The sequence below is a fragment of the Vidua macroura genome, chromosome 4 (assembly GCF_024509145.1).
Source record: "Vidua macroura isolate BioBank_ID:100142 chromosome 4, ASM2450914v1, whole genome shotgun sequence".
NCBI classification, from domain to species: domain Eukaryota; kingdom Metazoa; phylum Chordata; class Aves; order Passeriformes; family Viduidae; genus Vidua; species Vidua macroura.
In genome coordinates, this window is record NC_071574.1 from 59,670,506 (window position 1) to 59,697,410 (window position 26,905).

At 36.5% G+C, this 26,905-nt stretch overlaps 1 protein-coding gene across 3 annotated transcripts in view; it reads left to right on the forward strand.

Annotated features, from left to right (window-relative positions):
• The window catches only part of BOD1L1 (biorientation of chromosomes in cell division 1 like 1), a 36,930-nt gene that overhangs the window by 2,345 nt on the left and 7,680 nt on the right, over positions 1 to 26,905 (forward strand). For 2 of the 3 annotated variants that reach the window (XM_053974968.1, XM_053974969.1), the window contains exons 4-20: positions 955 to 1,560; positions 2,029 to 2,175; positions 3,498 to 3,667; positions 4,524 to 4,647; positions 5,002 to 5,146; positions 5,808 to 5,883; positions 6,773 to 12,902; positions 14,978 to 15,039; positions 16,406 to 16,475; positions 18,871 to 18,914; positions 19,834 to 19,921; positions 20,990 to 21,069; positions 21,685 to 21,769; positions 22,726 to 22,799; positions 24,067 to 24,142; positions 24,224 to 24,258; positions 26,144 to 26,189. In XM_053974968.1, coding sequence (XP_053830943.1) covers positions 955 to 1,560; positions 2,029 to 2,175; positions 3,498 to 3,667; positions 4,524 to 4,647; positions 5,002 to 5,146; positions 5,808 to 5,883; positions 6,773 to 12,902; positions 14,978 to 15,039; positions 16,406 to 16,475; positions 18,871 to 18,914; positions 19,834 to 19,921; positions 20,990 to 21,069; positions 21,685 to 21,769; positions 22,726 to 22,799; positions 24,067 to 24,142; positions 24,224 to 24,258; positions 26,144 to 26,189 — 8,058 coding nt within the window. The remainder of the gene's footprint in view (positions 1 to 954; positions 1,561 to 2,028; positions 2,176 to 3,497; positions 3,668 to 4,523; positions 4,648 to 5,001; positions 5,147 to 5,807; positions 5,884 to 6,772; positions 12,903 to 14,977; positions 15,040 to 16,405; positions 16,476 to 18,870; positions 18,915 to 19,833; positions 19,922 to 20,989; positions 21,070 to 21,684; positions 21,770 to 22,725; positions 22,800 to 24,066; positions 24,143 to 24,223; positions 24,259 to 26,143; positions 26,190 to 26,905) is intronic. The other variant, XM_053974970.1, reaches the window with a different exon arrangement.

Sequence of the window (26,905 nt, forward strand, 5' to 3'; positions counted from 1 at the left end):
TGACCATGTCACTCTCTCACTTCTGCATGAGATTGAGGGATCAGTTCATTGTGGGAAGAAAAGTTGGTCTCAGTATTATAGGATCAGATAAGCCATAGAGGTATAAGAGAAGAATGATGCAACTTTTTTGTCTGTCAGTAGAGACGAAAGAATTATTTAAGAGACAATTACATGTGCAGTTGCTCTGTGTGATAAAATTTGGATGGCTACGGTCCTAATATTACCTGTATCAACTTCTAAACACTCCTGCAGGTAATTGTCCATTCTTTCCTGTTCTATGAGACTCCACAGCCATCCATCTATTTGTTTAAATCCAAGCCTTTATCCTGTGAAGCTCACTTCCTTTGAAATGGGTTAACAAGCCACCTGCAGTTCTCAGTGCTAGTCTACTTAATGCTTAGTCGTCCATCTTCAGAGCTGGTTCTAAAATGACAGGAAAGTGATAAGGTATTTCTGATAGTCTTGTTATATAGTCAATATGCTGAGTCGATTTTCCATGACATTTATGGAGATATTAGAGGTGTGAGCTACCAGCTTTCGCTTGCAGTGTATATACATATATATACATAGAATATATATTATACACGTAGTATTTTAGCCAGAGTCGTCATCCTACTTAGGATGTTGGTAATATTGAACAAAGCTGTGTTCAGATGTCCCTCCCATTGACAATCCTCACTTTCTCTAGGCAGAGCTCAGGAACAGTGGTGTGTCACAGAGCAAAATGGATCTAGTAATCATACGGTGCTTGCTGCAGGAACACAATGTCTTGGAGATTTTTGTTCAGTTCTTTTTTTTTTAGCCAAAATCTCTCTAGGCAAAGTTAGTCAAATATTTTAGTTAGATATATGTATTTTGTAGAGAGTGCTTATTCTCTTCACATGTTTAACCTTCTATCAGAACAGAATTATGGAAACTAGGGTGAAGTAAAACTGTTCTTTCTTACTATTCAAGGTGTCTCTGCTACAACTCCAAGTGCTAATGTAGCTAGTGATGCAATGTCCATTTTGGAAACAATAACTTCTCTTAATCAAGAAGCAAGTGCTGCCAGGGCTTCAACAGAGACCTCAAATCCCAAGAACAATGACAAAGTTGCAAAAAAACTCTCATCTCAGCAGAGTGTGGATGGTAGTAGTGATAAAGAGAGAAATGCAGAGGACTTGCCAGACAAAGAGAAAGCAATTTGTGACCTTTCTGGAGAAGGGGCTGAAACACTTGCAAAGTGTGAAGATTTAAATGAGCTTCCCTGCCAAAGTGAAGAAATAAAAAATTCAGCAAAGGAAACTAATACGTTTACAAGTAAAGATATTCCACAGGAAAGTGAAGATGTAAAGAGTAAATTATTGGATAAATCTGACAAGAAACCAGAAAGCAGTGAAAAAAGTGAAAGAAGAAAAGAAAAGAAGGAAAAGCTTGACAAGAAATCTGATCATTCAAAGAAAAGTGATGATACTACAAAGTCAAAAGAAGAAAAACAAGCAAAAGAGTCAGAACCAGTGAAACACTTAGTTCCAGAAAAAAATAGCAATAAACATAAAACAGCTGAAAGCACTAAAGAAGGTATGGTGTGGGCAATGTTCTTCCTCAAAATATGAATAAGAAGTGAGGTTTTTAAGTTAATTTAGGAGTTGAATCAATATGTTTAGAATGTAAGTTTTCTGCTAGGTCTGGCAAACTGGTCTGCTAATGACAATTGGATTTAGTCCATCTCTCTTAACTGAGGTACCTGAATTAGGAGTCAGATGACCTTTGATTTCTCAGGTGTGTGATTGGTCATCTTAATCTGGCAAGTTCTCTCAACAGTTTCAGTCCTCATTTAAAGTTTATAGTTCTACCTCAGGGTGATTTTTGTTTTGAATAAACCAGAGTTAGCTTGGTTATTTCATTAGTGTTATAATTTTGTTTTCTTATTTCTAATTCTTAACATAGTTTTGTTTTCAGTGACAAAATTGATGTTTTGTTAGGAGAAGTTTAACAAACTCAGTGTGCTGCCTTACAGCTCTTTGTTTTTACTTTTTCCTTTGCAAGAAAATATGTTAATAGATTCAGATATGGATGTACTCAGTGACATCACAGTCAGCTCTGTCCATACCAGTGACCTTTCTTCCTTTGAAGAGGAGAGCGAAGATGAGCCTGTAATTTCTGACAGTACTGAAGAGGGGGAGATCACATCAGGTGGTAAAATAATTACATTGTTAACTGGCAATAAAGAGTATGTAATGCTTTTGTTGAATGTACCATGTCATATATATGAGAGTTTGCAATATTGTACCTACCTATGAGAGAGGTTTTGGATGTCAACTGAATAATATTTGTGCACTTGCAAAAGATGAGTAGTGGATTTATTTTTGAATATTTTTATTCATATAATATAGTATACGCTAAACATTGTAAATTTTTTTTATGCTACAGTATTACATAGGTGACAAAAGCACATAATGTTGAATGTCACTGTTCTGCAGGGTGTCTTCACCTCCCATCTGCCATGAACTTGGAATAGCACTGGAGTGCTTTGTGATCCCAGGGTAGTGGTTGTAGCTGACTTTGTAGATCAGACTGGGTTTAGAGCCTTAGGATTCAGAAGCTTGGCCACAGTAGAAAGAATGGGAATGGATCTAGCTTTAAAAGTTCAGAAACACCAAGTAATTTCACTGACTGTGTTGCCTATTTGTGTTCTGCCTGTGTAGTACAGACTTCAGACTCTGATTTCTGCAGTAAATAAAACTTTCCACTTTATAATGCAGAATTCCTTAATACCTGAATGAGTTCTTTCTAGTATGCTCACAGCTTACCTTTTCTGCTCTAAAAATGTAATTTAGAAGCACTGAATCACTTGTGTATTCTCTGGCTTTGGTCTGACTTTGAAACATGACAGATTGTGTTCAGTTATGACTAAATATTTATGAAATGAAAGCAAGCCTTAAGTATGTTTCATGAATATAAATAATTTATACAGTGTCGCACTATTTCTAGTAATCCTGATAAAACTGGAATAGATTTATTCATTTTTACTTGATTAATACTTAGATGTGTGTAACCAACAGTGTGTTTTGTGTATGTATTTCATTAATCCAACTAGTTTTTATGTACTCAAATACTGTACTGATACTTTTGGTGTGGGGAGAACTAGAATTTAATACATAGAAAAAATTATATTGGCTTCTCATGCATAGCTAGCTACTAAATACTAAGTGTAAAGGGATAGTGGGATTAGAGGCAAGCGGGGTAAGCACAGTTGTTGTGTCCTGGTTTATTACTGGGCTTCTGTCATGCAGTTTTTTGGCTGAGTGATGTACACAAACGCATCAATGCACTTTTGATTTTTTCATAATCTAGTGATATTTTGATACTAAAAGGTTTTCGTTTTATTAACTGTTTATGGTTTTAAAGTAAATAATGGTTGATATATTTTGAGTAGCTTTGCCTTCTCAAAAGTTATGTTGAAAGCACTGTCCTAATTTATCAGTATATCTCTACACTCACCAACCTTTCCTTAGATGAAGAGGAGAAAAACAGTCAAAGTAAGACGAAGCCCCATGCGAACGAGCTGAGTGATGGGAAAGCCAAGCCTGTTCGCCACGCTTATGTTCGCAAGCCTTTCCTGTACTCCAAATACTTCAGTGATTCTGATGATGAACGAACCGTAGAACAGCGCCGTCAGTCCATTGTGAGTGCGGGTTTTGCCACTGCTCACATTCTGGCCCCAAAACTTTTTAGAGCAGAAACTCCACTTCTGGTTGGTGATGGTTTGTGCGAGGAGGAGTCTTCAGTTTCTTCTCCCTTCAGGTTTTTTTTTTCTCCTTGTACTACAGCTCTCCTTTCTTCAGGTTTCCATCAGTATGGCATGATCTGCTTTCCAGCACAGCACTTTGCTCTGCTCGTTATAGTAAAACAATGACGGAATTTTCTAACTCCTTCCCCTCCTGCCAAAATACCATGACAATTTGGATGAAAAAGTAGCCCATATCTACCTGCAGCTTGCCTTCAGTGGAGCTTTTTAGTAGATCAGGCTTGTGTTGAGTACTGCAGGGTACTGCATTACCTCAGCTCTTTACAAATGTAGTCCTTGCTGACCATGAAATCAGTAGTTTGTAGCAAGTCTACAGCCAATGAGAACGGAAACAGATTTAAGCATGTGCACTCTGTTCTGTGGCAGAAGGGCCAGCACAGAGAAGAGGGAGCAGCAGTTCTTTTAGACTTTCTCTGTTGGCCAGATACATACATTTATACTTATAATAAATATGTATCTATTGTATATACATACAGATAAAACATACTTTCTTTGAGAAGGTTGCATAGCTTCAGTCTGCAGTGTTGAGCAGCAAGGAAATTCTGCAACTCAGCTAATTTAACTTCACAAAAATATTAGAGGATTCCATTAACTTTTATATTATTTCTAAGGTGTATTTATGTTTTAGTTTGCCTTATTCTACAGTTTTCTACAGGGTTTAGACTTATATTTGTAGTCAAAGAATACTCTTTGGTCTAATGATAAATTGTTTTCCTTGGTTTTGTGTCTCCAGGCCAAAGAAAAAGAAGAGAGACTCCTTAGAAGACGAATTAACAGAGAGAGACTTGAAGAAAAACGTAAACAGAAGGCTGCAGAAAAGACGAAATCCCTAAAAACTGGAAATCAGAATGCTAAAGGTATGAGAAGAAAGGCTGTGAGTAGCCCACATCACCCTGCTCTCGCTTACCCTCTGTAGAATAAAACATTCAGCTTTGAATAATGGTCATATAGGGCTATAGTCATTTCCTTCCTTTAATAACCCAACATCACAACAGTGGTGTAACAGAAAAAAATATAATGCAAAATATTGATACAGCATTTCTTCTTCACTTTTTCATATATCCATTACACTGCTTAAGCTTAATTAACACCTGTCTAACTGCTATTCTCTGCTACACCTTAATACTCTCTATACTGCTTTCTGTCATGTTTATAGCTGAAGCATTAATATAATGATATGTATGTATTTCATAATTTGTGTATTATTTTAGGAAAAAGTGGCTTGCAATTAGAAGAACCTTCATCAAAAAGTCTAGAGTCAAAAACAACTAGTACCAGCATTAAGGATGTGCTTAAAGAACAGAAATTTTTGGAAAAAAAAGTGGCCCTGAGCAGAAAAAGAAAAAGAGATTCAAGGTATTTATGTGTTTGCTCAAAAGCACTTAATGTTTTGAATATTAATTTTTGCAGATTGGAAAGGTTCTTTTCAACTTTGTACTTAGCCTTATCCATTTAAACAGTTTTTTTCTTAAAATATTTGCATAATATTGTTACTAATAAACATGAAATTCTTGCAGAAAAATTACAGCTGATTCAGTATGTTGCAGCTCAGACTGCAGCAGCAGTCTTTGAGGCTTTTCACAGAATGGTAATAAAGGCATGAGAATAGAGAGCTTTTACATGTTCGTGCATCTAATAGGCAAGTCAAGTTGGCTGCTTCTTTAGATAGATGTTTCATGTAGCTACATACGTTTGTGAATAACTGTCTATATATAGGTAAATATGGGGCAAGGAGAACTTTTACCCATTTTACAGGGACAGTAACAGTACTAATGTCATACTAACACTGCTTAAAAGCACTGGTATTCAGGGTATTTTTGAAGCTGATATATATAATTTTGCAAGAGAAAAAAGCCTGGGTGAATTAGTTAGTCAAAAGTTTGGTCATCATGCTCAGTTTCTGTATTTTTAGTGGGCATTTCTCTCTCGTGTTCAGCTTTGAAAGTAGAAAGTTTGTGAAGTAGTGATAGACTGGTACCAATTGTTCTTTGTTAAATTGTCCAAATACCTGTTTCAGGCATGCTGAAGATAGCTGCAGAAAGAAAAATGAGCCATCTGAAGAAGATTCTAAAGAAATGCAAAAGACAAATGAGGTAGGTGTCTCTTAAGGATAAATCTTACAATCTTCCTTTTAATTCTGATAGTACTCTTTCATATGTCCACACCAAGCTGCATATACGTGCATTTGTTCTCACTCCAAAGTTTTTCCCTGCCTGTTCCTTCAGTTGTATTAGTGATCTGACATCACTGTAGTAATGTTTTCTGAATTCCAGTAGCCACTGAAATGTGCTCTGTGTATTCAGTGCTGATGCATGTTGTAGTAGAACCTGAGATGCAGTTTGAGCCCTAATCTGTGAAGCATGCTGAGTTTTTAAAAAGAGCAGTGTCTTTTATATGCAAAGACTTGAGCTTGATCTATTTTAACTTCTCACTGGAAAGTTAAAGGAAAACTGACTGTGCTCCAAACACAAAAGGAAAGAAAAAATTTATGGTGAGAATTTTATGAATAACATTATTTAAATTAAAAAAGGTGGGAGTAGAAGTTCAAGTAGAAATCTAGATGTATCTTTTTTAGGTTTTGGTGTGTTGTTTAATTTCAGATTTTTAGTTACAGTTTTGTTTTACCAGATGGCATGATAGCTATTTAAAGTAGCTTACAGAGTACTTGAAATTGTGATTGTCTATTCAAAAACCTTTTATAGTCATTTTAGAAAAATTATCATATGAAGAAAAAATAATGAAGTTCAGACAGCTTAAGGCTAACTTCTTCTGCTTTCAATTTTTCCACTATAGCAGATAGCTGAAAGGAAAATGGCAATTTTCATTTTCTGGCTAAAATGAATTTTTATTACAATGTTAAGTGTATTCCCTAGTGTGTTATGGTTTTTTTCAGGATTTTGTGCTTGCCAGTTCTGTTCAGGCACATAAGTGAGGGAACTGTGTAATGTATATTTATATATATTTTAAAAATCTCTTTTGTAGACCTGTGAAAAAAATTCTTCCAAAGAATTGAAGCACAATCATGGAAAAAATGAAATCTGTAAACAACTTAGAAGACTTTCGGAATGGGGACATTCAGCTGAGGAAAGCAAAAGTGATTCTAAAGCAGAAAAAGAACATAAAAGAAAAACCTCCACTTCTCTTCAGGCTGAAGGAGCTCAGCAGGACAGCGAAACACGGGATGCAAAAAAACAACTGGATAAAGCAGAAGTCAATATTGATGAACCACAGAAGCAGAAATCTATATCTAAGAATGAAAAACACCCCAAAAAAGATAGTGATGCAGAAATTCAACATATGAGAAATTCTGCCAAAAAAGAAGCCAAGTCTTACAGAGATAAAAATGAAAAGGAAAGAACTGCTTTAGAAGATAAACTTCCTTTAAAGCACAAATATAAAGGAGATGGTATTCACAAGTCAGGTGAAGATGTTGAACTTCATTCATTTGAGCGAAGTTTGAAAGGAGAGGATGGTGGACAAAAACATAATCAACAAATAAAGGTTTCCTCAGATGACAAATGTGAAAGAAAAAGTAAACACCGAAGTGAACGGAGAGTATCAGTAACAGGAAAAGATGGTAAAAACTCTTCTGATTCAGCCTTAAAAGCTGAAGAATTGCTGCGGAAAGACAACAAAAAGGACAGACGTCTCTCAACAGACAAATCAAGAGTGGAATACAAGACCAAAAGGTCCTTGAGTGATTCTAAGCCACAGAAGGATTCCCTAAGTGCCTCAAAGCAACCTGGTTCAATATCACACAGAAGGAGCGAAAGCTACTCAGAAGATAAACATGAAATAGAATCAACTAACTCTGATAGTAATGTAAAACTTGAAGATGGTGTTCATAAAGATAGACGAAGATCTAAGAGCCTTGCAGAAGACAAGGTTTTGTTAAAGTCCAAGTCAAAGAGTCATAGTAAACAGTTCAAAGCATCTGAAGCAGAATTACAGGAATTAACAAAACAAGACACTGGACAGAAACTAGACAAAGATAAGAGCATGGAAGACAGTGATTCAGATAAACAGCACAAATCCAGGAATGAAGATAAAGGTTTGGAGGAGAGTGGTGCTGAGTTTCAGCTTGCAAGTGGCCCACAGTCAACTCAGGGATCACAAAAAGACTTTAGTCACAGAGTTAAGTTACATTCTGGAGAAAAAGGGGCTGTAAAAGAGAAATACAGAAGTGATAAAGATTTAAGTAATTCCAAACTAGAAAGAAGGTTCTCTGCTGAAGGTCATAAAAGCAGAAACTTAAAGCACAGCAACAAGGAAATAAAGAAGAAGGAAGAGAACATCAAATTGGAAGATAAAGATACTAAAGAAATAGAGAGTGGGTATGAAAGATTATCTAATGTCACAATGGCAGTGGATAAAAAACAAAGCAAGAAGTTATCCTGTGAAAATAGGAAAGGCAATATATCAAACCAAGATTTACTTAAGGAGGAAAAGCAATCAGCTAGCACAACTGCAAGCAACCAGGTTCCAGCCCTCCAAAAGGCGACAATGAATAATGATGACTTGCATGCTGGTCATGAGGAAGAGCTGATTGAACTTGATTTGAAAAAAACAAAAGCACAGGATGCATCTAACATTGATGGAAAAAACATTCAAAACTCTCTCCAAGCCACAGATGCCAAGTGTGCAGTAAAACAAAAAGGATCTCGTTCTATCTCAAATAAGGAGTTAAAACACAGCTTGTCAGATCCTGAAGCCTGTGAATCACAGTTTCTGCCCGCAGCTGAAAAAACTGGTGAACAAGGAGATACTTCAAATAAACAAGTTGGTGCCTTAGACCCTTTGTCCAAAAAAGCTTCCATGGCTCAAGGTCCCAGTAAACAAGGGGCTTATAAAACAAGTATTGTGTATGAAACAAGTGGTAGAACCTTAAAGAATGCATCTAGTAAGGATCAGGCTTCAAAAGATAGCAGAAGACCAAAGAATTTAAGAACTGTGATAAATTCTAATTCAGATGATATTCCTTTAGCAATTAATTCTTCAAGAGAAGATGCTGCTGATGCAAAGTCCATGGATATGGATTTCTCAGATTCTACAGACTCTTTAGGTACCATGTCTAAAGAATGCCACAATTCAGATGGGACTTCCTTATTGGAAGATGCTTTCCTTTTGAAGAATGATACAGCACAGGTTGTATACATGGAGCAAGATCGTGCAGTGCCAAGTTCTGTCATGAAAGATGATGGTGACAACACCGTCATGGCAAACAGTGTGGAAAAAGTTAATGAGGTGTCCCGGCCTGATGAACAGGCAGTGGAAGACAGTACAGCTGGGTTATGTAGGCGGAAAGATTACAATGAAGCAGCAAAGTCAGAAGGCTCTCAATATAGGAAGTTAAAAAGAAAAGAGGAAAACTTGATGTCTGGCATAACTGAATATCGTGGAAATGTAACAACAAAAGAACTTACCCCAAGAAGAAAAGGAAGAGAATGCTTGAATATAGATCCTTCCACAAAGGGAGAAAGAAGCACAATGATGGATAGTGTGGAAAAGAACAAGGTGCATGACACTGATGATATGATCCAGTCTTCCTCTGTTTTAGTGCCTGAAGGAGTTCCTGAGGAAAGCTTCAAAGGCTCTGTTATAGCTAATGGGCAAGAAGGGACTAATGTGGTTAGCATGGAAGACAAAAATGAAAGTAATGCTGTAGGTACCAGTGCAGGAAGTAGTAAACTTAGTTTGTTGTATAGCAGCCCACAAAAAAATCCTGCTAGTGTGATAGGAACTAGCACTGAAAAGATCATTGAGAGCACTGCAATGGCAACTAGTACAGGAGGAGAAGGAGCTGAGGGTACAACACATTCTGGAAAGGACAGTGATGCTACAACCACTTGCTCAGAAGAAAGTGAAGTGACGGTAATCTGCACAAGCATAGAAGCTGATGAAGGTTTCACAACAGGCATGTGGGTAAAACGTAGTGAGGGCTGCAGTTTCGTCACAGGAGCAGATACTGGTGACTGTACTGTTGCAGCAGCTGAAGAAGGTGGTGGCAGTGTTGTCACTGAAGGATTAGCGGAAAGTGAAAGCTTCCTAACAAGTACAGAAGGAGAAGAAAATGGTGACAGTACCATGGTTGATGCAGAAGAAGGTGGTAAGGATTCAGTGAACCCAAGTGGAGTAGAAATTGAAGACAGTGTGAATAGTGCTGGGACAGAAGAAAAAGATGATGCTGTGACTAGTGCAGGCTCCGAAGAAAAGCAAAAGACCTCAACTTGTGTAGATGCAGGCAAATTTGAAAGTTCTGTGTCCTGCTTAGGTGAAATGGAGAGCGATGGAGCTGTAACTAGTGCAGGGACAGAAACAGGTGAAGGGTCAACCAGTGTTGTTAACTCAGGTGAATTTAGGGGCAATGTGACAGCTGGCCAAGTAAAAGAACACGAAGGTACTGTGACTTGCACAGGTGCAGAAGAAAGAAGTCATAACTTCATCATCTGCTCTGTGACTGGTACAGATACCCAAGGAGAAAACACTGTAACTGGTGCGTGTGTTGCAGTGGTCACAAACAACAGTGCCACAGCTGGAGCTAGTGGTGACAAATCTGAGGATACTGTAAATGGTGAAAGTGCAGTGACCAGCACAGGCATAACCCCAGAAGATGATGCTGAAATTTCAGCAGTCTGCACAGGGCTAGAAGACAGCAACGAGGGATTTGTAGTTTGTTTAGAAACTGAAAAATGTGAAAGTCTAATGAACAGTACAAGGGCAAAGGAAGAAGCCACTATCACTACAGTCAGTGTAGGTCTGTGTGATGATGAAGGTTTTGTGACTAGTACAGGCTCAAAAGAAGAGGATGAAGAAGGTGAGGACATTGTGTCCAGTACAGGAAGAGGAAATGAAGAAAATGAGCATGCTTCTACTTGTACAGGGGTGGAAAGTGAAAGTGCACTAATTTGTATAGGTGCAGAAGAAGGTGAAAGTTCCATTATCTGCGTAGTTGCTGAACAAATGGAAGCTGAGTCAGGAGTGGCTGGCACAGATATAAATAAGCTTACTGTCGACAGCATGACAAGTGCAGAGAAAGAAGCTAATTGTGGCACAGACTGCAGAAATGATAAAGGCATTGTTGAAAGCAGCGTGACCAGTGCAAGTGCTGCAGATGAGGGTGCCTTAGCTGCACAGACACGCAAGTGTGAAGGTACCTTGCTTCCCTCAGATGCTGAGGAATGCGAGGGTCCCATGACTAGTGCTATGGCAGTGCAAGATAAGACACAGTTTGGTGCTGAAGACAAACATGAGAAAGCCACGACTTTCTTTGACAGCAGAGGACTTGATGCCTCTATAAGTAGTGCAGTTCCAAAGAAGGATGATACTTCTCATACTCCTGCTGACAGAGAAGTAAAGGTAAAAGGTGATGTCATCTCTACCAGCACAGTGGAAGATGCTCCTTTACATTCAGCCACAGATGCTGAAGAAGGTCCACTTGCTGTTGCAAGAGTAAACGAAAGTGGGGAAAACTCTATGACCTTAATAGACGCTGAAGACACAATGCCTATGCCCAGCACAGCTACAGAGTTTAAAGAGTGTGTGAATACTTACAGCAGTAAGCAGGAGAAAGATGAGTGCACTATGATTTCCACCAGTATTGTGGAGGAATTTGAGGCTCCTATGTCAAGTGCAGCTATTGAATATGATGGTCAGCTCTCCTCTGTGAAAACGGAAGAAATAAATGAGAATACTATGGTTTCCGTAGATATGGAGGTATATGAGGTTCCTATGCCTAGTGAATCCAGCACAGGAGGAGATGATAATGGTGATGATGGAAGTCACCCAGCTGCTAGTGGGAAGGAAGAAAAGGATGAGTGTGCTATGATTTCCACAAGTGTTGTGGAAGAGCAAGTAATTCTAATGTCAAGTGAAGTCACAGAAGAGGTAATTCAGCATATCTCAGACGCAGAGTCAAAGAATGAAACACTAGTGATCTCTACAAGTACAGCAGAATGTTTTGAAGCTCCTATGTCTAGTGTAGCTGTGCAAGATGAAAACAATCTCACTGCTTCAGAAACAGAAGGAAGATGTGAAGCTGCTATGATCACTACAAGCATGACAGAAGAATGTGAGATAGTCCTGATCAGTGCAGCACCACAAGCTGAAAGTCAGCTCATTGTAGCAGGAGATGAAGGTGCCATTCTCTCTGCAAATGCATCAGAGGAATGTAGGGTGGTGGAGACCACTGAAACTGTAGATGAACAATTTGGACTAACTGCTTTCAATGCAGATGGGAAAAGCAAAGGTTCTGTGATTTTTGTGGGAGAATGTGGAGCTCCTGTGCTAAGAGTTGCAACTGACAGCGAAGATCAACACACTGCTTCAAATATAGAAGATAAGGAGGAGGGGGCAGTGATCACTCTGAGCACAATGGAAGAATGTGATAGTCTCTTCACCTTCACAGTCATAGAAGAAAGTCAACTTGCTACTGAGAGTACAGAAGTAAAAGACAAAAGTGAAGAAATTTTTAATACTGCTAACCAGATTGAATGCATTCTTTCAACTACAGGCCCAGAAAAAAGCGGGAATTCTATGCTTGTTATTGGTAGAGAGAACGAGACACATGAGAGTGGGGTGAGGACAGAATCAGCAGCATCTCAGGCCACAGTAGACAGTGAAATCACAGAAACAGATGAAAATGCAGTGAACCTCCTGAGTGTAGATGAGGCCCTTTGCGTGGAGATTAGTACAGAGACTGCTGAGAGTCCTTCCCCAGAGGCAGGTGAGCACAATGAGCAAGCAGAAGATGTTTTGTGTGAGAACATTACATCGGAACTCTCTAGTACGATTTCAGAAGCAGCGAAAGAGAGTGAAGCTGTAAAGAATGTAAACTATAAATTAAATTCAAACGTACTTCTAAAAAATGACTTATCTGAAATTAGGACTCCCCTGCCTAAGACACAGGCTCTCTCCTTAGTTTCTGCAAATGAAGTGACTGTAAACACCAACCATGGTGAAGTAACGATAGAAGCAGAGCTAGGGAAAAAAAGGGACCTCACGTCATTGCATGTAGAAAAGCTATATGACAGTGATGACAAAACCAACTTGGTCAAAACAGGTGATACTGGCATTGAAGTTACTTTTCAGAAAAATAATGCAACCTTTAATTCAGGTGAGGATTTGTTTTTTTTTTTAATTGTTCAGTTCATAGGTTGTCATAAACAGATGCATTTTACCATTATAGTTAGGAATAACTTGTACTGTTCAGATATACCTCACTTCTTCATTAGTTGCAAAGTGGCTATTAATACACTTAAGAATTGGTGACAAATAAATAAGCATGTGATTCTGAGTGAACAAGACCAACTGAGCATAATTACCTGAGTTGTGTTGGAAAACAAATATTCGAGTGCAAGAAATTACTAAAATACATTGACTTAAAGTTGTCAGCCAATATGTAGAGTTATTTGCAAGGGGTAATTATTGTGGAGGTACACATGGCTTTTATTATTAATGTGTTACAAAATTCAAAAAGTTCTTTAGGAAAGAGGATGCATTTCATTTTGACATATGTTCGTCATTTTAGAAAGATAATTTTGAAGGTTAAGATTGGCCATGCTTAATCATAACTGCAGATTTTCTCTGGGTTACTATTTAGTGGTCATGTTCAGATTCACTATATTACACTTAATTTTGTCTTAAGAATACACTTAAAATGGTTCTGCTTTGTATTACAAAGGAATCAGCCAGTTATCCTAAATAAGTATTTTAAGTGAACAGTAGATGTCTATTTTAAAAAGAAAATGATAGTATATGGCATTAAAGATACCATATTCTTTATCCAGATCTATTTTTATACGCTAACATTTGAAATGAATCTGCATGGTTGCTGGTTCCTAAAATGCAGTGTACTGAACATCCTACTATTTTTGACCTTATATTTCTTTGACACTCTGAAGTAGCTGAAGCACCAGGTTTTTTGAACATTAATGAATTGTGTAGATGCTGTAATAAAGTCAAGGTTGTGACTTCATTATAAATTTTGGGGAAATTAAACTGTAGAAAAATCTATTTATGCCCCACAAAGTGGAATTATGCTGGTCAAGTACTATTTTTTTAAATCTTTTCCTTCTCATGCCTGTCTTTGCTATAATTAAAAAAAAAAAATATAATGTGGATTTAGGTCCAGTTTCTTAAAGGCTGGCTTTATTCTCTAGTTTTATTGACATTTGTGTTGAGAAAGCTGTCTCTGCAGATTTTGGGATTTTAGGAATATTTCTAGGAAAGGTGCTGGTTTAGTAAGCTTGAAAAATGTTATTTGCTGTTTATACAAGAGGCAAATGAGCCATGAAAGTGTAAAATACTACACAGTAAAGTATTCCTGACTCGTTGCTTGCCTCGATACTTGTTGTCCATTGATGTAGCTTTTATAAATGGTAATGGTACTTATTCTGTGAACTGCAACCATCATGTAATCACTTTGCAAGCATCATTGGTGAATTATCATGTTGTAAGTATTTCTTTTTTTTTAGGAAAAGCTTTCTAAACAGGGTTCTGAAATAGGTTTCTAAAAACACTATAAAACTCATGTGATTATGCTGTTGCCTGGCCTGTTTTTAAGATGTTACAAGCATACAGTTGTTCCCCTGGGAAATGAAATGGGAAGGGGTTTTATGATTTTCTGAAACTGTGTTGATGCTAACAGGAACTACTGAGTTTTCAGTCTCTGTAGAAATTGAACATTATCAGTGGTTATGGTTCTAGAGCTGACAAATTTAGACCTAATTGTCACTTAAAGCAAAATATATCCTTAGTATTAACTCTTAGTTCTGCATTTATTAATACAGAGGTAGTTTGCTGTTTGGAATTTGATCTAAAAAAATCTGTTGATGGTTTCTTTTTGAAGGAAAAGCAAGAAGAAAAAAACAAAGTTAGAATTCATAAATAAACAAGGAAGAAAAGCCAAAGTCAGAATTCATAAGTAAGGTGTGGTAAATCCTGATACCCCATATTTTCCAAGCCTTTTGTATTTAAGGAAAACATAGCAGTACTTGTGTTCTTGCAGATGCCAGGTTTGGGTTTTATTGAGCTGGTTTGCTGTAAACAGATTGGCTTTTGTTTCTGTTGTTCACAGGAAGGATTTGTGTGCCATATTATGAGGTAGTACTCAGAAATAACATTCTACTGTAGCATGAGATAAATGTATAATGTATTCTGATAATTTTAACATATTTTGTATTTCATTAGGCAATAATGCAGCCTTACCAAAGTTGACAGAAGAACTAGAAAGTACCTTGAGAACTGACAAGGTATTTATGTTATTTTGAAAATTTTTACTGCACTGTTTCTTGCTTATTCATACATCTTGCTAGGGTTTCTTCCTGTATGTTTTGATTTTTTTGTGCAGCAAAAATGGAGATTTAAAAAATTAAACTGGAGAACTTCAAAAGAGTAGATTTTGAGATTATTCAGCTGTAGTTTTTTAAGCAGCTGGCTTTTAAATTGTGGGCTGTCCATGTTATTCTGTGTTAGGAATAATTCCCTCCTTCAGCCATACTCCTTCTGTGACTGAGGCATTGAAGTTTGTTTTTTTTAAAAATATGTGTGCATGTTGCCTGCAAAATAGTCACCCACACTCCAGCTCTTAGAGCTGGCAAACATTGGTTTAGTCCTTTGAACCAGTAAACAAACCTACACTGCTGTTCATTGTGTTGCATCACTTCCTAGCCAGTCTTCAGACTCACACATCCTTGTGTATGTGAGCAACACTTGCTGCTGCTGTGTTCTGATAACTACAGCCCCTTATCTGCCGTCACAGAAGAATGGGACGCCCTGGGTAATCCAGGGTGTCTGGGCTCATGGTCACCTATAGCTTGTGTAAGACCAAAGCTGAGTGTGTGTGTCTGGGCTGTGTTCCACAGTAGGCAGGATTCCACATGGTTTAATTCTTCATTCAGATGCAGGAGTGCATTCATGTATCTTGCCAAGCTCTGAGAATAAGTTTTTGAGGGATAGCATGGTTAAGAGATTCAAGCATCTATGAAAGGGTGGATTTCAGGAAAGTGGAAGTCAGCTTCAGTCTGGTGGGAATTATTGATATTCCACCTGCAAACAGCTGCACTGTTTACCAGCATAACATGGTTCTGGTGTCAGTATAGCCATCATGTGGAACTGTAGCTGAGTTTATAATGTTCATATCAGACTTAATACACTTAGCTCCATATAGCATTATTTATGCAATGGTAACTTTGAGTTGATCTGCAACTTCATTTAAAAAAAAAAATCAAACAAACCTAAATAATCCACCCAAAACACAAGTTGAAGGGAGATCACTGTACTTTGTTATACATAGCAGATCCTTTTTTCCTTGTATAGGTGAACATTTCTAGGCTATTTGGAACTCGGAGTAGGTGTTGCACCTTGAATTCCTGAAATCTGCTTTTTTAAGCTAATCTCTGGTACTAATGTTAACTCTAAGGTCAAATCTAAATACTGTACTGTTGAACATAGCTCTGATTGTTCTTCCTAATATATGTACTGATGTCTTAATAAGAAAGCTTTTGAAGACTTTTATAGTTCATGATAAGACAATGTTCATCATGACACGCAGGAATGGAGTGAGACATACTTGTTCTGAATATCTGCAATATTTCTTTCTTTTGATTTTGTGCTTAGTCACAGCAGCCTGAAAGTGCAAGAAGTGAAGAAGGATGTATGGATCTTCAGACTAAAGAATTGCAAAAAGGTAATTTTTATGCTTGATAGCAACTTAGTTTCATGCTGAAGGGACTATTATTTATGATGAGAGGGTTGCAGATCTGTTATATATATCATATAAAGGAGTTGAAGAAAGCCTTCAGAAATCTTTTACTGTATCAAGGAGTTCAGGGAGCCTTGAATTTGGTTTGTGGGAAAGGAGGGTCAGACTTTTCCTCCAACATGATATGATGAAAGTAGGAAAGGATTTTGAAATTTGAGATTAAAAAAAAAGTCAACTGCTAATATTCTACTTAAAATCAATAAATAAAGAAAAACATTTGTCCAGGAAAGATACAGAAACTTCCCCAAGGAATGGCTTTCTTCCTTATAGATTTAGAACATCCTGGTTTTAGGGTGCTGTGACAGGCCTTTGAGGATATGAAAATAAGTACTATAGGACAAGTCACAGAGACTTTACTGAAAATTTCTGTTGTTTTTTTTTCCTTCTTACTCTCCAAAAGATTAAAATAATTGTGGCCATTCACTCAAATTTGAAGAGCAGTTATAAGTAGGTAATCTTCAGTAGGACCAAAACTGAAAAATAATCCATTCTTCCCAAACCCAAATTATGCATTGCAATTGTTTGGATTTCCTGTTAAAGCAGAAACAAATGCCTGCTTTGTGCCCATCTTGATGGATTTTGTGCTCCAGATGCATTACAAAGATGTTTACAACACTACCAGATGAGAGCTAATCCTCAGTTATTGGAATAGCAAGCAGAACTAAAATGAATCCCAAGAGGTACCAGTGTTACTGCTGCTTATATTGTCCAGGGAGGATAAAGATGCATTTCCTCTAACAGAAGGTTGCAGCTGAAGGCCTACATGCTATGAAGGGACACACTGTTAAACTCGCTTCTAAATTTTTAGACATACCAAATAGAAAACAAAAACAGCTGTAAGGTGAGATATAAGCATTGGTATAAAACTTTGGAATTCTTTATTTACTCTCCAGGTAGGTCAAATTCATATACCTGGTTATAGGGTGGTGTATATTCAGCTGAGTGATAAGAGACATGCTCTGCTCACAAGAAAGCAAATGTAAACCCTGAGAATTGGTTAGAAGAATGTAGACTTCAGAACGACAGATCTCAAATTTGAGCAGGTTTTTCTGTGAGGTTTCTTTGAAGTGCCTTTAAAACTCTGCCACTTCCCATCACTTAGTCACCCAGACAGACTGTACTTAAAATTTTAAATGTGCATATTGAACATGCTGAGATAATCTTGTTTCTTATAAAATGTTTAACAAAAGTCCATTTGTTGTGTAAATCATGTTGGATATGACGTACTGTAGACTAAAGCTGTGTAGATCTTGGTAGAGAGGTTTTTTTCTCCCCCACAATAATCTCTCTTATATGTATATATGCATGCATATATACATACAGCTCAACGTACGTAAAAGGAAGTTGTTTAAAAGACAAATGTGTGTCCTGTCATGAGTATGAACAGCAGACACAGTAGTTTAGTAGTCCAAGATTCTTTGGAATGTAAACAAATCATTGCTGTTTGAGTGGGTAGGAGCTAGCTCTTAATTTGACACTGCTTTAAAAATTGAAAAATGTGCAACTCAGCAATACAGCTGTGAAAGAATTGTTGCTAAAACATGGAGATTTAAGAAACAAGATACAAAATACAAAAAACTCTATGTAAATAAAAAAGTGGGTTTATTTGATTTTAGGTTTGTTTTTGTGGTAGCTGAAGGGAAAGTTGCTTGGAATGTTTTAGCAGCTTTTTTTAATCAAGGTATTAATTTGGTGCTTTTATGAATCAGATTTTAAGAACACTTGATAGAACAGCTTCTTTATAATTCTCTTTGTGTATTGAAAGTTATAGAATTCTTTCAAAACTGCAGACCATTCATCAACTCTTACAATTATTTTCCCTGTTTTGTGATATGGAAGGCTGAGGCTCTACTTCAGCAGAGTATAGTGGAGTTTAGCAATTGGACAATTTCCTTATGTCCATTCTGTCAGCTATATGTTTTAGTAGTACAATTATGCAAACTTTAGTTCTCTGGAATTATAATGTAGCTTAATCATGTTCTACTTCATCTCATGATCCAGAATCTAAGATTGTGATGGATGAAATTCTGATTCAGTTAGTAGAACTATATTTGAAATTGAAAGATGACAGCCCTTTCATTGGCTGTATTTCAGCCATGAAGTGAGTCTCAGTTATCCTGTGCTGAGGAATTCATATCTTGTTTTATTTTGTGGGTAGATTGTTAAAGAGAAGATTGGTTGTCTCTTACTTCTGACATTGAAAGTAACTTTTATATAGTTTCAGGTTGTCTGGAATCCTTTCAGGGAGATGAAGTACAGGATAGTGTGATATTTCACGTTTGCTTAGCATTTCTGATTGTGTTAAAATTATTTTTAATAGATATGCTGCAGAGGAATACTCCTTTAGAAAAAGAAACTTCTTATGTAAGTACTTGTTTTTTAAATTTATTCTCTACATCTGTGCTTCTTTTCTCATACTTGAATTTACTTCTATTTACACTAAATATTCTGTAAAGGAAAATACTATTTTTGTGTATATGTATATGTATAAATATTATTTTTGTGTATATTGTGCCTATGTTTATTGAAATTCTGCAGCTGTGTAGGTTGATGTCTAATTATTCTTTCAAATCTGCCAGTAAATAAATCTTGTATTGTTGTCCCGTGGTCTGTGATTATTTCAATATTGTTAACTGGCAGAAGAGAGAAGCTTGACTGATGTCCATGAGACTAGAGAAAAAAAATAGGGATTATTTTTGGAGGTTTTGATCACAATTAGAAAGCTGTTTAATGCAGTCTGCTGTCTTTCACAAGAACTTACAAGAGGGATAACTTGGAAACTTGCAAATGTAAAGTATGTCTTATGGAGCAAAAACAAGACATTTAATACGGGTAACAGGCTGAAATTGTGTTTGTGATTAATTAAACTTGGGTAGTAAATATATTTATTACTATTTAAAATGCTGGTTGGCCACATTTCTGATGTTAATGAGATAATTCTGTTCCTGTGTGTAGGAGAATGTTAAATCCAGAAATACTCTGTGTGGTTTACTGTGATGAAGTACTTTTAAAACATGTATTAGGGTGCTTAATTCTTAGACATTTTTCAATAAAAATATCAATCATAAATTCTGAAAATACTGCAAGTTTGAAATTTTTTGATCATGCTGTTTTGTAGTAGGAATGTTACTTGAGTTCTAGGAATAAATTCCTTTGTAACAGCTGCTTTCCATTTTAATGTATGTTGTGCTTGGAAATAGCAAGTAGGGAAAAGTTTCTCCCTTCTGTGTTTATAAATTGCATGGAAAAAAATAAGTTATCTTTCTTTTTGTTTTGTGTGTAGGTGGATAACTTGGCTACCCAGATAACTGAAGAACATAGATCTAGAGGAATTCAATGTAAATCTTCAGAAACAATGGATAAAGAAAAATGTAAGTGATACAGAAGTACAGGAATTTGTGCAAAGCTTTTCTGTGGCAAAACCATGTTCTACTCTGTCTAGACCATAAAATGGTATTTTTGAGAAAAGTATAGAATAGGGGAAATTCCAAACTCCAAAGCAATTTATATTCCCAAAACAATTTCTAATATCTCAGTTAATATATTTGATAAAAATATTAAAACAAATTTAATTACTGCACAGAAGAGCATTATAGTCATTTTTTCAATCATTGGTGAAGAAACATTTTTTGTTTAGACTGTAAAGTAATTACTAATTTTATCCTTTTAAAATAAAAGATAAGAAAGCTGATCATCAGGAAAATCTAAATTTTGTGGGGATGGATGCTTCCTTTTCTTAGGTGGAAAGACATAGATTTTAGTGTAGCCTTTTATTTGTCTGGAAGCAAAAAGTGGTAAGGAATTCAATCCATTGAATGGCATAAACATTTCTAAATTAAATCTAGATGCAGTTAGCATCAAAATAAGTTGGCCATTTTGTTGATATAGTAATTACAAGACCAACAATGTAATATCTCTTCAAGCTCTGGATTCAACTTCTTACATCTTTTCAACATCAGAACAATTTAGAAAAAAGTTAATATCATTAATAATAGCATTTTTTCATAAGAGCTTTTATTGTTCTTCTAAGAATTGTGAACTGATGAAGTGAGTGATTAAAAGTCATGTATTCATTAGTGTCCCACATAGCCATAAATGCTTTCCCTGTCTCTGGGTGAGTTGAAGTTGAGGTTAGTGTTCTCTTTCTTGATGTGTTACCTACCAAATATCAATTTTGAGCTTATCTTTAAAAACAAACAAGCAAACAAAACAAACCATGCCTATAACATACAAGAAACATGTAATTCTCTTCTGTTATTGTATTGTCTTCCCTTTTCAGAGAGTGGTTAGAATAACTTCCTGTTCGTATTTTTGTAAGTAAGAGGCTGCTTTTCAGACTTTTGAATCTCAGTAATAATGAGCTGTATAAAAGTGGCACAAAAATATGACAAACGCAGAAGACACTTTCTTAACACTTCAATTGTCACTTGCTTTTGCAGGCAAACAGCAGATTGCTCAGGATGTGCTAAAAGATGATGAACAAAGTCAGTGTTCCAAAATGAAAGCTGGTAACGTCAAGGTATTTTCAAGAACTCTTATGTTCTGCAATTGTAAATAAGATGAAAATCTTAATCATTATTTCTTCAGTAGTTTGTTTTGGGAGTTGTTTCCATAATTAAGCTACTTTTGCATTGTCTTGAATACGAAAGAACTGACTAGCAGATGATACTTTTTAGTGGGGGAGACAATTTAAAAAAAAAGTCAGGGGTCTGTGTTGAGCCTCTTTGAGGTGTGGAAGACTGAGAGGACTGAGTTGCACAAGAGTTGGGAGCTTGGGATCTCATGGAGCATTGTTGGATGCCAGCTCTCCAGTCAGTTCAGCGTCTACATTGTCGTACTGACGTGAGCTCTTCAAGAGGGTATATTGCACTTTACCTGAGTTCTGCTAAATCAAAACAGGAACTAGAACAAGATAGATGTTCTTTTTAGGCATACAGGCACTATATTTGGGGCTGTCTTACCCACTGATTTGTGATGAAGCTTCTCAGTGTCAAAGTTTTTAAGAGACAGTACAAAATCTTAATGAGTAAAATAACTACTCACATATTGGGGTGGGGTGTTTTTTTAGTGTAACTGGCAATGATTTTTAATGTGTAGTAAAACATCTTTCCTCTCTTGTTTCAAAACAATGTAGGAAGTTATTTCTGGTGATGCAGCAGAAGTGTCCAAAGAAATTGATGTAACACAAACACCTCCTAGAAGTACTGCAGAAGAAAAAGGTAATTAAACTGCCCATTATGGCAGATTTTCTGAACCCATATTGAATGTTCATTTCATTTTAATGATTTTTGAGAGAAAGTGGGAACTTGATCCCAGCAAATATACTTGCATATATTCTAGTTGATTTCTGCTCTATTACTGCTGGCAAATAATGCATTAATCTTAGTTTCTTTAATGGTGAGAAAAGCTTTGATGTTTTTGCTGTTACCACCTGTTGGCTCCATTATTGCTTCAGTATGTATCTTGGGTAGGAAAGCTAATGGTAGGGAAAATAGAACAATCAGCATTATGTGATAAAAACATCTTCTACCTCTGACTACCAGCAAGAGCTGTCCTACATGAAAATCCATGACATAACCATTAAATCGGTTTTGTTTGCATCTGTAAACAACCAGAAAAATGCAAGTTACACTGTTAGAATTGACTTAATTGCACTAAAATAAATAATAAAAGATGGTATGTCCACATAATTAATGTGGCTTTGATGTTACTTCAGTCTGTCTTTGTGGGAACAGTCTGAGAATGTTCCCTGATGTTAGTTTGACATATTAATATTTTTGTTTCTCATGCGAGCAAGTTGACAAGTCTGAATCTGTTCTGCAATGTGCTTGTATCCTCAGCTTCCTGTTTCATGGAACATGTGAGAAAATGGAATAGGGGCTTGTATTTGTCCTACCATTTTATAGTATGTCACAATTGTGAGCTTTTGTTCTTACCTTAAAATAGAAGACCTCCCTAACTCATCTGGCATTAGTGGGAAGCATTTTGGAAGAACAATACCTTGTTGCTACAAGGCAAACAGTGTTGATTTCTGCTGGGTGTTTTTAGGGAATTTTGGGCTAAAGAATTAAATAACATTTTCAGTGTGGAGGTTGTGGCTTTTGTTATTTCTTTTGCCTAATAAAACAAAGGTATACAATTTCTTTTTTTTTTTTTTTCTTTTGTATGTGTGAAGATGACTTTAACTTTGAACAGGAAATGTCTGAAAAGAAAAAGCATAGTCCAGAATCAAATGAAAATTCTCCAGAGGTGAGTTGTCTTACTCATGTTAACTCACTGAGATAGTGAAGGTTCACAGTACTCTGTCTTTGCGGTACATAAGTACTTCGTGTTTTGTTGACAGCAATTTTAATATTGTCTTCAAAAAGTACCAGGTACCAAGGATTTACATAGCTGTGTCACAAAGTATAAACTCACACACTGTAAGACATCAATGTCTCATTATGCAAGCAGGACTAACTCCCTTCCTAGGTTTAATAGTGCTTACAAAATGTCTAGAAAGCAATTATATAGAATTATATTGTATAGAAATCATGTTTTCTGAAAACTTTGTAATTGATGGGGACAGTTTAGTCATTAACAAATACAACTTGCCTTTAGAAAATACTGTCTGTCAACAGTTTTTATGTTATCTCCTAGGCACGTACTTGAGATATTCTACAGTATGGGTTATAAACAAATGTCTGATCCCTCGAGGTTAAAATTGATGCTGGCCTCTAGAAAAAGACACTGATCTCAGAAAGGTGTTCAATTTCCTCATTTGGGTTTTTTTGCCTCAAATCTAGAAGTAGGAGGAAATTTAAAGAATACGTTTTTATATTTGTTCACTCAAGGCTTGAGTCTCTAAGAACCATTCTGGGGGAGATACTGCTAAACTTCAGTAAATGCTGAATGTGGCATTTAAGCTTTCCTTGTATATAAGAGAAAATCTTATTGGGGATTTCACAGTCTGAGCATCTGACTTTGTTACTTAAAAGTTCTCTTTCAAAGCTTAATTCAAAGGAAGGGGCTCTTTTTGCTAAAGATCCTGTTTATATAAAGAATATCAGCAATCTGTGTATTGGGATAATTATAATATTAACTGTTTGAAGCACTTGCTCAACATACAGGATGTAGCCTGTGCTATATGGCACTAGGAAAAGGGGCTCATGGGATGTAAAGTCTGGAGTTATTGTATAGGGTAAGCCAGCAGCATTTTTAAGCCCAGGTGATTGAGATTCTGGGGCTAGGGGAGCAGAAGGCACTGCATTCTCAGACATGCTTTGTGCCTGAGTCAACCTGCTGATAATTTTGTATAACTGGGAGTTGTCTTGTTTCTTTTCACCTATATTGGTTGATTTCATAACAGGCAGCCTCTCTTTCTATTAAACTTGCCTCACCTATTTTTTAACTGAAAAGTACTACTACTCTTGCCATTGTCACATTATTAATTCAGCTAGCAGGCTTTGTATTGTATTGCTCAAATGCCAGATGTCAGTTACAGTAAGTAAAATATTTTTGTCCTTTATTTTAATAGGAAAATCAGCCTGTAGTGGTGAAACGCAAAAGGGGACGGCCTCGTAAATACCCTCTTGAAGCAGTACAGCCTGGTGGTAAGTAGTTCATAATACCTGTGGTGGAAAAACAAGGATAATAGTGACATTCAAGTTCTGAACTCATATTTCTTCCCTCAGGTGGGGAGTCAAAAGCTGATATGAGCACTGGGAATGTAAGTGCCTTTATTTTGTTTGGGTGCATTTAAACACACTATTTCAAGAGCCATTGATCTGTTTAGCAGTTAACAGCATTTCAGAAACCTCTTACAGAAAACTTGATAATTGAGTTCAGTCTAAGCAAACAAAAGTAATAGTATCTCTTAATATAGCTGAACTTTTTAAGCAAACTATAGTGTTAATTCAGAACATAGCAAATTACCTATCACCTTCACATTTAATTCACTTAATACAAATCTAATTGTTATTCTAGCTAGCAAGGTATACCTGTGTGCAGGGTGAATTTTTGGTGGTGTGCATATGTGTCTTTTAGTTCATGCTGAGATTAATTTTGGCCTGAAGAGCAAGGGTGACTTTATTTCAAAAACAATTTTTTTCCCTCTTCTGAATATATGATAATAATAGCACATAGAATCTTTCCATAGCTGTAAAGTAAAATATAATATAAAGCAGTTGTATTACATATATATTGCAACATCTCATGCAAGAGATAGGGACATACTGGTGAGTAACCTAGAAGCTCATGAAACATGTCTGTCTTCTAAAGCTCAGTGGTAGTTTTACTTCCTAGCCCCTGTGGAGGATATTCACAGCTAAGAAAGTGGTCTGTTGGTATTGTTGCTGCAATCCACTTGGATTACAGCACAGGGCAGTGATGGGTCAGGCATGTTTGTGGAGTACAGCCAGTTGGATTTATTCTGGTTAAAGGCTTCTCTTTAGGGAATTCCTCTATTTCAGAATCAACATTATTGCATAGAAAAGGGTGGATTTTGAAAATGAAGTTGTGTTAAAACACAGGTTTTCTTCCTGCTTGCCTGGTGAGGCACCAGCTGGAATGGTTGTTGGAAGTCTTGGGAATTTACCTAGATTATGGATAAAAGGAATTACTGTCTCTGTTCTGTCCTCATATTTCAGGCAGCCCTTTGAGTCCTGTCCATTCTTACAGGTTGACTGGAATTCCGTTTCAGAATTCCTAGTCTTCCCTGATTTGATTTTCTTTCAATGTTAATTCAGTGAAATGTAATTTGAACTGGTGTGGATTTTGGTATTTGGTTTTTCTGTTTTGCTGTTGTGGGTTGATTTTTGTTTGGTTGTTCTTTGGGGTGGTTTTTTTTGTCCAATTAAGGATTAAAATTAATTTTTTAATCACCCTCAGAAATAGGTGTACCTTGGCACCCTCAGTACTGGAACAGAATCATCTTGTTCTGGTTCAAGTGTTTAAAGGTCTTGTGCTTCCTAGTGATGAGTGAGGGGTTGGTGTGAGCTGCAGGCTGGCTCAGGGAGGAGTGGTACTTGCTCTCCATCTGAGACAGGAGGGTATGACATTTCCCCAGGGCTGCTTGGGAACATGTTGCTACTTCAGAGGAACTGTAGGCATCCTGGTGTGGTCATTCAGTGGTGAAAGCACTGAAGTTTTTGGACAGTCATCATAGGACATTGTGTAATTATATATAGCTTTTTCTGCGTTCTGAGTAAATAAACAATTTCTGGTGACTTGTAGTTCTGTAAATCTGTATGTGAGATTACGTAACATGACTGTACTAACTACTTTGTTGATAGTTAAATACTTAGAAATGCGTTTGACTGAAACTGCTTTTGTCTTTTGTGTCTTTTATTGCAATGATTTTAGTGTCAGGTTGCTGAAAGTGCTGTGATTTGTTTATGGGCTGATTTGACTTATTTCAGTTATTTAGCAAAATGGAAAAATGCATCCTACTCTTAAACTACAGTACAAACTTTGTGTGCTCATTAGTGTTCACATCTTCTAGATTTATGGATTCATTCTACATTGAATGTGAGCAAGTTTCTGTGATAATGTAACACAATGCTGAATTTTTCTGAATTTCTTTAAATTAAAAAACCCACTTTTTTTAATTTCAGCTGCAGTCTCCTACCTTTGCAAGTAGAGGGAAAACACCTCAAACAGGTAAGCAAATTATACCTGCCTCAACATATAAAATGAAAGATGGAAGAAATAGAAGAGGGTTTTCACAAAAATCACATGGGTCCTTTGTCCTGACATCATCTCTGGCAGTCAGTGTTATTCATGAATGAAAGCATCTGAAGAAGGAGATGAAGTGAAGACTTGTCTCCAATTTCTACCAAGCTTTTCTTTTCAAAAAAGAGCAACTTGATAAGAACTTAGTTCAAATATGTCACAGCATTGCTCAGTGCTGAATAATGCATTGCAGAATGTACCAAATGACTGAGTAGGCTAAGTACATGGCAGAGCTTCAGAGGAAGGCAGGTGCTCCGTCAGACTGGCTCTTAGGGACTGTTTTCCATTTCTGCGTGTTTTCTTTCATACAGCGACTGTCAATCACACTTACTACTTTACATTTCAAATTTTATTCAGTTAATTGTTTTATCTGTGGATATGTATCTAAAGATCTTAGGGGTATCTTGAGGGGATATTTATTTCCCTTTTCACAACTGCTGTAAGATCTTTGGAACATGGTTGCTTAGCTTGCTTAGCTTTGTATTTCTCTTTCTTAATTTTTCTTGTGTAGAGTCTGAATTGCACTGGTTGTTTAAATGTGTCTTTTTAATTATGGCCATTCATTAAAAAAAAACTTTTTAAAACCATTTTAGGAAGCAGGTGGACTGAAAAGTAGGTTCAAAAAGGTTTGTAAACTAATGCAA